General features: G+C 48.4%; 1 protein-coding gene across 2 annotated transcripts; it reads right to left on the bottom strand.

Annotated features, from left to right (window-relative positions):
* Positions 1–1,857: 1,857 nt before the first annotated feature.
* LOC133359178 (transcriptional repressor RHIT-like) lies at positions 1,858–9,348 on the bottom strand. Of its 2 annotated transcripts, XM_061577593.1 has the most exons (5): positions 9,172–9,348; positions 4,924–5,555; positions 4,651–4,737; positions 3,183–3,266; positions 1,858–2,878 (listed from the first exon to the last, which is right to left on the bottom strand). In XM_061577593.1, the coding sequence occupies exons 2-5, from the start codon at positions 5,486–5,488 to the stop codon at positions 2,070–2,072; spliced, it is 1,545 nt and encodes a 514-aa protein (XP_061433577.1). In that variant the 5' UTR covers positions 5,489–5,555; positions 9,172–9,348; the 3' UTR covers positions 1,858–2,069. The 2 variants fall into 2 exon arrangements, with proteins under 2 accessions (XP_061433577.1, XP_061433578.1); XM_061577594.1 differs by lacking the exon at positions 4,651–4,737.
* Between the last annotated feature and the right edge of the window lie 1,371 nt (positions 9,349–10,719).

Here is a 10,719-nt window from a genome sequence, read left to right on the forward strand (position 1 = left end):
GTTCTGCAGATGTAGATGCCACTGTTTCTTCACGTTCTGCAGATGTAGATGCCACTGGTTCTTCACGTTCTGCAGATGTAGATGCCACTGGTTCTTCACGTTCTGCAGATGTAGATGCCACTGGTTCTTCACGTTCTGCAGATGTAGATGCCACTGGTTCTTCACGTTCTGCAGATGTAGATGCCACTGTTTCTTCACGTTCTGCAGATGTAGATGCCACTGTTTCTTCACGTTCTGCAGATGTAGATGCCACTGTTTCTTCACGTTCTGCATATGTAGATATCACTGGTTCTTCACGTTCTGCAGATGTAGATGCCACTAGTTCTTCATGTTCTACAGATGTAGATGTTACTGGTTCTTCACGTTCTGTAGATGCCACTGATTTTTCACATTCTGCAGATGTAGATGCCACTGGTTCTTCACGTTCTACAGATGTAGATGCCACTGGTTCTTCACGTTCTGTAGATGTAGATGCCACTGATTTTTCACGTTCTGCAGATGTAGATGCCACTGGTTCTTCACGTTCTGCAGATGTAGATGCCACTGGTTCTTCACGTTCTGCAGCTGCTAATTCCCTTTGGTGCTCGTGTTTCCTCGACTCTTGAAAAACTTATCAAGAGATGTCTGCACAGTTTGTCCTCTTCTGTTCACGAATCAACTTGTCACAGGCAGATGGGGCCTCAAACGATGAACACCTTTTAGAGAAGCTGGCTTGCTTGCACTGTACCTGTAACTCTTGCGTGATTATTGAGAAGCCACGCTGTTCACGAGTGCTTGTGTCTCTCTACATTACTCGGAGCACAACAACGAAGTCACTAAGCCAGCAACGTGGTTCACCAATTAAACGATTCTCACAAAGCACATTGATAACACTGGTCAACAAAAAAAAAAATTCTGGCCTGGACTTTTGCAGCTGTTTTAGACTAATTTCAGGGTGCCGATTCCAAATCTGATCTCAGATTTGCTCTATCACATCTCATTTTTATGCTATCGGCATACCCCATTTTCATTGATTTTACCCGAAATTACTCTGTCACTTATGATTGCAAGTTCTTGCGAGTCAGTGACTGCTTTAGTGTTAAAATATGGTGCTGTACTTTTTAGGATAGTGTGTTTATAATATCATTGTATGTAGATATCCACATTTATTTAATATTTTTCTTCTGCAGTTTTTATATTTGCATCAAAAACCTGATGCCAAATTTGGAATCAGCACCCCAAAATTACCTTAAAACCGTTGGAATACCTTATGCCAGAAAAAGTGTGTTGACCAGTGTAATACAATTTATGAGTAATAACATAATTTTTAACACGTAAAAGCTTTTGCGACCAATATCCATAAAAAAAGTTTATTTTTTTGGGGTTAGATCGCGTAAATATAAACGTGTCGTTAAACCCGCCACCAACCGACACGGCCAATTTAGTAAGACTTACACAAACAGAATTGATAAAAACCTATATTACGGATGAATTATAATGCAAAGCGTCTTTCGTATATAGGTGGCAAGCAAGAGTGGTGATCTCATATTCTTAGGTTTTTTTGGTAAAGTCACATAGGTAAAAAATGTAAATTAATAAAAGTAAAATACTCACTTGATACAGCTATCGTGCTGTGACGGTTCCACCTGAAGACGGAAGCTTGTGTTGCCTCCGAAACGTCGTGATTTTTATTTTATTTCTATTTTACTTTTATTAATTTTAATTTTTTACCTACGTGACTTTACCGAAAAATCTTCTTGGTTCTTTCGGTAAAGTCACATAGAAGGGAAGTAATAAATAAGAAAAATATAATAAAAATAAAACATAATAAAAAAATTATTTTATTATGTTTTATTTTTATTATTTTATTACTTCTCTTCTACGTGACTTTACCGAAAGAACCAAGAAGATGAATCCCTGCAGTCACGAAAGCTTTAAATCGAAATTTACCGAAAAAACCTAAGAATATGAATCCTTGCAGTCACGAAAGCTTCAAATCTGGTGATATTTCCCTCGCTTGTTATGCAGGAGGTTCAATAAGCCATCTTCTTCATCATCACAGCAGGGCCTTACTTGGTTAAAAAAAACAATCAGTTTAAATCACCGACTTGGGAGCACGCCACTTGCGTGCGCTGGTGAAACTTCAAAGACGACGCTTTGCCGAAGCTCTGCCCGCACCCGCCGCAGTGGAAGGGCCTCTTGCTATCGTGCGTACGCTCGTGCTTCCTCAGGACGTTCTTGCGCGTGAAAGTCTGCTCGCACTCGCCGCAGCGGTAAGGCCTCTCCCCCGTGTGCGTCAGCTCGTGGCGCCTCAGCGTGCTCAGCTGCGAGAAGTTCTGCTTGCAAACCTCGCAGCGGTACGGCCTCTCGCCCGTGTGCGTACGCTCGTGCGACTTGAGGTGCGAGCTCGAGGAGAACAGGTGGTTGCACACGCTGCACGAGTAGGGCTTCTCGCCCGTGTGCAAGCGCTGGTGGCGGACCAGGCTGCACCTCATCGAGAAGAAGTGACCGCAAACCCGGCAGCCGAACAGCTTCTTGCCCGCAGCCACCTTCAGCGAACGCCGTCGAATCGGCTCGAACGCCGGCGATAGACCGTCGACGGCGAAGGCAAAGTCGTCGTGGTGCTGATGCTGCTGCTGCTCCTCCTGCGGGAGAGGCACGTCTATGTCCGCGGCCTTCTCGTCCTGGGCGTATCCCATCGCGAGCTGCTGCTGATCGGTCTCGAACGCGCCGCCACTCGTGGTGGCCGTGGCGTTGCCGACGCGCGTTCTGCCAAACGTCGGCCGCCGACGCTGCGCGGGTAAACTGCCCACGGCGGGCACGTCCGCCGCTTGGGCGTCCCGCAGAGAGCTGGCGTCCGCGGCGACGGGCTGCCAGCGCTCGTGGGAGCTCTTCGTGCCTGCCGGGGAGAGGAAAAGACGACGAAAGCAAAGGGTCAACGGGGGGGTTTTGTCTCGACGCGATTTGTCGCGGCGTCTGGCCGCACGCGATGGCTGCCTAATCCCGTCTTCTGCTCGAAGCACCGTGCCAGGTGTTTCGCACGCATCGTCTCTCTTATAGGAGGCAAAAGACATCGACTCTTTATCCGTAATAATGTGGCGAACTTGCCATGCGATACGTGAAAACGTTTCGGTAAAATGAATCGTCGCAGATCAATTGAGCACCGCTGACAGCAGGAGCCGCAGATGAATATGTTGCGTTACCTCCGCGGGTTTCCGTTTTCACTCTCTGCAACATCTGCCCGGGGTCCAAACCTTCGAAGTCTGCAACTGGGTTCCACTTCTCCTCTGCGGGATAAATCAAACGGCAACGGACAACGATTCAGGATCGTGCGTGAGAATGCAGGAACGTCCGAACTACAAAGAGTTAAGCTGAAAGGCTCCCCCCCCCAAAAAATAAGAATTTACAAAGTAAATTAAATAATTTACACTATGGGAACCTCATTTGCCAGTAAAAAATATGATCATTGGTTTTTTACCCTTCTATCTGGCAACAAAACTGACACCTTTTTACAAGGAGTCATGTTTGCATAGACCACAATACCTGCAGTCATAATGCAAACAAAAAAACATAACTCTGTATGCACTGTCCTTGAAGTTGATTGGTCCACACCCGAGACAGCTTTCCTTAGAGCCTAGTCTCACATGGGTTGGACCAGATGACGCCAAAAGGCGCACAACTCAAAGACAACGCACCATCAGAGTATGAGAGCTGGGGGTAAGCATTTACACCATTGGAACCTCATTTGCCAGTAAAAAATATAATTGGTTTTTTACCCTTCTATCTGGCAACAAAACTGACACCTTTTTTTTTTGTTGCCAGATAGAAGGGTAAAAAACCAATTATTAAAATAAATAACTCGGACCGGAACACGCACTCATTATAACCTGTGCCCCAGTAGGATAGAGCATTCTGCCACCACACCACATGCACAAGAAGACTCGATGCTAATCGGTTGCAGGAAATTAAAGATGTGCCCGTCAACACTTGGGAGTGCAGGATGATAACCCGCTACAACCGTTCTGAATTAATGTGCCCTAACAATGGAACCCGTTCCCTTGGGCTCTTCTCTTTTCACAGTTACTCTTAGAAACGAAATACAATAACTCTTTGGTTCTTTCGGTAAAGTCACGTCGAAAGAAAAAAATAGAACACGACGTTTCGATTGCAACACAGGCACCCGTCATCAGGTGAGAACTGGATGTAAATGCAAGCTCGGAGAGAGACACAGAGACAGAGAGAGAGACACACAGAGACAGAGAGACACATAGGAGAGACACATCGACACACACAGAGTGTGTCTCTGTGTGTCTCTCTCTGTGTGTCTCCTGTGTGTGTCTCTCTCTGTCTCCTGTGTGTCTCTCTTTCTGTGTCTCTGTGTGTCTCTCTCTCTGTGTGTGTGTCTCTCTCTCTGTGGGGAGGGGCTGGGTGGGGAGGGTGGGGCTGGGTGGGGGGAGGGAGGGGTGGGGCTGGGTGGGGAGGGGTTGGTCACCCCGTGGTGCCCTTATAAAACTCAACGTTTAACCTACTCACGCCAGCTTGTGCCCGCCCTCACAGTCGGGCATATTTGTGGAATACACCACTTCCGCCGTTGACCCTGGCCATTGACCAACCAACCCAACGTTTCTATCAGCTCACTTCGCAGGAATGTGTTCTTGGCCAAAACCTTACCTTCGCTGGTCTCAACTTTGATGACAGTCAACGTCTTATTGTGGTTTAAGCGCTCACCGGATAACAACTGGCCAGCCCCAGCCTCACCTGGAAAACAAAAACCGCTGCGTTTGGTATTGTCTCGTGGCAGTTTGGGTCCCAGCATGGGCGTTCGTGGAAACGATTCGCACAGATTAAATATAAACGGGATCAAACACAATCGCAGGCCTAACATCTCACCGGAGAGGAGAAATTCAAAATCGAAAGCACTACGTGAACACCGTGGCACGTTACCTTCCGCTGGACAGGCAACAAAATCATCTGCTGCATCCATTGGAGCGACCGCTCTTGCGGTTGAAGTGAAATCCCCATCACTGGTTTCTTGGTCATCCATGGCTCCCAGCCCCACATCTTCAGGACTGTCAGCGCCTGTGGCTGATAAAGCTGTGGGATGGGTCAGTCCATCCCACTCGCCCAGCCTCCCCACGCACAGCAGCAGCTCCCGGCTCAGGCCGCTGAACAGAGCGAGCAGCGCGTCCACCAGCCCTCCCAGCGTCACGTCGCCCGGGGAGCAGGCGGCAGCATCATCATCGTCATCGTGGGTCTCGGCGCCCCGCAGGGCCTTCACCACCTGCCGCAGCACGGCGTAGAAGCCGAAGGGCAGGCGGTCGCGCGCCGCGGCCAGCAGCTCGGCACGCACGAGGCCGTCCCCGACGCAGGCGCGCAGGACCCCGTAGTCCCGGATGCCCAGCTCCGAGTCCATGGCCCGGGCCACCTCCTCGTTCACGCCCTGCGCCTCCAGCCACGCCGGGAAGTCGTCCATCGGCTCCAGCAATGGGGTAGCCACCGCGCACGCCATGCTGATGATGCTCGTCTCGTTAAAGGCGATGACTTTGGGTTGAAATTAAGGGTTGTGCGGAGTAAAACTGTGAACAGGAACGGAACAATACGTCAATTGATCGTGCATTTTTATCAACTTTGCAAGATGTGCCAACTACACTATGAGACCTCCTTTACCAGTGGCAAAATATAGTAATAGGTTTTTGTTGAAAGGGTAAAAACCTATTACTATATTTTGCCACTGGTAAAGGAGGTCTCATAGTGTAAATGCTTACCCCGAGCTCTAAATACTCTCTGATAGTGCGCTGTCTTTGAGTTGTACGCCTTTTGGCGTCATCTGGTCCAACACCAATGGAGACTAGGCTCTAAGAAAAGCTGTCCTCGGGTGTGGACCAATCAACTTCAAGGACAGTGCATATCATTATCAGAGTTGTTTCTTTTTGTTTGCATTTTGACTTCTTGTGTTGAGGTTATTGCAAACATGATGCCTTGTATAAAGGTGTCAGTTTTTGTACCAGTTAAAAGGGTAAAAACCTATTACTATATTTTGCCACTGGTAAAGGAGATCTCATAGTATTTGCCAACTAGTCAACGCCATGGAACAGATTTACCCCCCGAACAAAAACCATACCAACAGTGGTTACAGCAACAGGTCTGTTATCCGGCACTTGACCATCCGGAATGCTCTATTAACGGGCATCTCGTCATGGACGGAAATACAAATGTTTCCTGCACGGATCCGAAAGAAATTCTGACAAGCCATCCGGCATCTTGCCGTGCGCCTGCCGTAGATCCATTGTTGTTGTCGTTGTTTAGGGAAACTTCAGGACGCTGCCGAGCGGTGGAGCTAGCAGAAGTCCGTACGTACAGCGCCGTACGACTGTATTCTGTACTCTGAACGGGGCCCCCACTGATTTGCTACAATCAACTAAGAATGCTCTGCAACTGAACGGTGAGTGCCTCTGTAAAAGGGTAATATTATTTCTTGTATCACAGTTAAAAGTGTAGGCTTAGTTTTTTGTTCTTTGAAAAACTGTACTGCTTGGAAAATTTGGTGAACCATAATTATAACTCTCTAAACTAACCGGCATCTTTAATTAACCTGAATCCCTCCATTCCCGATGGATGCCGGATAACAGAACTTTTGCCGTATTTATTTACATTGTAAAAAACCCTAAAACTTTTTCTTCTATCAGGTTCAAGTTCATTTATTAGGTATGGCTCACAGGGCTATTCGGCTCTTGAATCGGGTGTAACCGCAACAAACAAACAAAAGAACAAGAAAACATCTTAAAGTGAATATGTGACTAAGTGCAAACAGAAAATCCAAGAAAAGACAGCAAAATATTGCAGAAAAAACACCATACACCAACGTTGTGTGCAAAAATCCCAGTGGGATTCAAGTCAAACAACAACAACCACCACAAGACAACTTAGATTAAGGCCATCAGTCTTACTCCGTACTACAACAAACAAACATGGCCAAACCAGTAAACTTTTCGAAATCACCAAAATAAAGCAATGAAACAGTGATCATAGGAACTGTGACGGAATTTTCACAATAAACGACAAACAACATGTACCACCAAAACCCTGCAGCCATAGCTGGCTGCATGAGTCACTCCACACAGCATTGAGCTCTTGTTCATAAGCGAACTGGCTATCACAAATGAAAGCTCAACTGAGTGGCTTGTCGTCATGTGGACATTCATAGCAGCCAAAACTCTGCGTGGGAGTAGAGAGAGAACGTTCCAGACGGCCAGTCCCGTCTGGAACTCTGCGAGTAAGTAGAGAGAGAGAATTGGAGAATGATGATCGATAATTGTTTTTTACCCTTCTATCTGGCAACAAAACTGACACCTTTTTTACAAGGACTCATGTTTGCATAGACCACAATACCTGCAGTCATAATGCAAAAAAAAAACATAACTCTGATAATGTATGCACTGTCCTTGAAGTTGATTGGTCCAAACCCGAGACAGCTTTCCTTAGAGCCTAGTCTCACATGGTGTTGGACCAGATGACGCCAAAAGGCGCACAACTCAAAGACAATGCACCATCAGAGTTATGTTTTTTGTTTGCATTATGACTGCATGTATTGTGGTCTATGCAAACATGACTCCTTGTAAAAAAAAGGTGTCAGTTTTGTTGCCAGATAGAAGGGTAAAAAAACAATTATATTTTTTACTGGCAAATGAGGTTCCAATGGTGATGATGATCGAGTTATGGGAATACCAAAGCAGTCAAACAACTGCGAGATGATGATGATGGTGGTGGTGGTTGTGGGGTGAACAACACCAACCCAACCACCCCCAATATCCAAAGAGTTGCGTCTGAAGGTATCGTCTCTGTGACCTCCCCCCGGGCCGCGTGTCCACCAAAAGATCCGTGTTTGAAACAAGTATAACCCGTAAAAACAAAGTTTTTCACTATAAATCCTTTATATGCGTGGCGGCTAGAGTCCTCTCGTCCTCTGGCTTTGAGATGGCTGCCACCTATGGGTCAGATGATTGCATGGCAGCATTAAGCAATTGGTAATTAAATATAATTTTTTGTCCTAAAAAGTGTAACATTTTGGAGAGAAAAAATTTCACGAAAATTAATTGTCACGCACAACGAGTCTGTGTGGAAAATGTCAGCTCGATTGGATCACGGGAAGTGGGTTAAAAAACGACCGAAAGATTTGCACGGTCCTAAGCAACCAAGCAAACGTAATATAAAGGATTAATAATAAGTATAACCCGTAAAAACAAAGTTTTTCACTCTAAATCCTTTATATGCGTGGCGGCTAGAGTCCTCTCGTCCTCTGGCTTGAGATGGCTGCCACCTATGGGTCAGATGATTGTCTGCCAGCATTAAGCAATTGGTAATTAAATATTTAATTTGTTTTCCCTAAAGAGTGTAAAATTTTGGAATTTTTTTTCACGAACATTAATTGTCTCGCACAACGAGTCTGTGTGCAAAATGTCAGCTCGATTGGATCACGGGAAGTGGGTTAAAAAACGAAGATTTGCACGGTCCTAAGCAAGCAAGCAAGCACGCAAGCAAGCAAGCGAACTTAATATAAAGGATTTAAAAACGACCGAAAGATGTGCACGGTCCTAAGCAAGCAAGCAAGTGAACTTAATATAAAGGATTTAATAAAAAAACATCAACAATGTCATTCTCCCACGACTTATCGATTGCCAAACATTTTCTCTCGCTGTGGTTTTCACAGCACCTGATGACGAGTGTTGGCGTTGACAAACGAAATGTCGTGATAATTTTATTGTTTTATTATTTATATGTTTTCGCTTCTACGCGATTTTACCGAAATAACCACGAATATGAATCCACGCGCTCACGAAATCTTTAAATCGAACATCGCCAGCTCCGTTTAGTTCGGGATTTTAGTTTTTTTAGAAATCCTCCGTCTGCGTTACACTTCCGTACAGTAATCACCACCACCCCGCCTATTGATGTAATTCCCATGTTTTACGTTATAAAAACAAAAAATTAAACAAACACAATCGTCGTTTACCTTCGGCAGGTTATCTAGAATCGTGTTAATTTCGACTTTAACGCCCTTAAACTAATCATCGTTGTTGTTGTTGCTGCTGCTGCAATGGGTCGCACTGTACCGTGACGGCGGCCGCGCGCGCGCGAACAGAGAAGGGGTCAAACAACAACAACAATAACAACAACAACAACAACAGGACTCACGCGGGATTCGCTCGCTCGCTTGTCGTTGTCGTCGTCTTGTTAAAATTCACGTGAAGAAAGTAGCGCGAAGCGATATAAACGAGAGGAACGGGAGACGTTTGAACGAACGCGGAGAGAGACGCCGCCACCACCACCCCCACCGCTCCTCCGTGTGGCTCGACGCAGCGGCAGCAGCTCTCTAAGGGACCGCGGCGAATTTACCACTCGGCCCCTCCCCCCTCCGCCCCCGCCCCCGCCCCCTTCCGCCCCCCTCCCCCTTCCGCCCCTCCCCCTTCCGCCCCCGCCCCCTTCCGCCCCCCCTCCCCCTTCCACCCCCCCCTCCCCCTTCCGCCCCCCCTCCCCCTTCCGCCCCCCCTCCCCCTTCCGCCCCCCCTCCCCCTTCCGCCCCCCTCCCCCTTCCGCCCCCCCTCCCCCTTCCGCCCCCCCTCCCCCTTCCGCCCCCCCTCCCCCTTCCGCCCCCCCCTCCCCCTTCCACCCCCCCCTCCCCCTTCCACCCCCCCCTCCCCCTTCCGCCCCCCCTCCCCGTTCCGCCCCCCCCTCCCCCTTCCGCCCCCCCCCCTCCCCCTTCCACCCCCCCCCCTCCCCCTTCCACCCCCCCTCCCCCTTCCGCCCCCCCCCTCCCCCTTCCCCCCCCCCCCCTCCCCCTTCCACCCCCCCCCTCCCCCTTCCGCCCCCCCTCCCCCTTCCGCCCCCCTCCCCCTTCCGCCCCCCCCTCCCCCTTCCGCCCCCCCTCCCCCTTCCGCCCCCTCTCCCCTCCCTCCCCCCCCTCCTCCCTCTCTCTTCCCCCCCCCGCCCCCTCCCCCACCCTCCCTCTCCCCTCCTCTACCTCTCCCCCTCCCACCGCCCTCCCTCCCCCCTCCCTTCCCCCTCTCTCCCCCCCTCCCTCCCCCCTCCCTACCCTCCCTCCCCTCCCTCCCCCCACCCCTCCCTCTCCCCCCCACCCCTCCCTCTCCCTTCCCACCACAAAATTCCATTGCGATAATTTTCTCTCCGATCCTATGGGGGCCCGTCCATAAATGACGTCACGCACCTGGGGGGTGGGGTGGTCAGACATTTGTGACGATGTGTGGCGAGGGAGGGGGGGGTTTGAGCAATGTGACGTCACATCAAAATGCGCAACTTTAAATAAATATATAATTGTTTTACCAACACTAAAGGGGCCGTCCATAAATGACGTCACGCGATTTTGGACGATTTTTGACCCCCCCCCTCAAATATGACGTCACAAAGCTCTGCCCCCCTCCCAAAAAACATATTTCCATTTTAAAAATAAAACATGCTTCAAATCGCTTTAAACTATTGTCATTGTAGCGTGTATTTAATGTGGCGCTGCACTCTGATGTTGTAGGAAGAAAACATTTATTAAAAAGTCTATTGAATTAAGTAGAAAGTGTTGTCTATATTTATTTAAAGTTGCGCATTTTGATGTGACGTCACATTTCTCACCCCCCCCCCTAGGTGCGTGACGTCATTTATGGATGGCCCCTATCTTCTAAACTCTAAAGAATATAAAATAATCAGTGCCGGATGATCCCAGTAGCACAAAAG

This window comes from Lethenteron reissneri, chromosome 64, assembly GCF_015708825.2.
Source record: "Lethenteron reissneri isolate LAM-NWPU_2019-01 chromosome 64, ASM1570882v1, whole genome shotgun sequence".
In the NCBI taxonomy this organism is placed as follows: Eukaryota; Metazoa; Chordata; class Hyperoartia; order Petromyzontiformes; family Petromyzontidae; genus Lethenteron; species Lethenteron reissneri.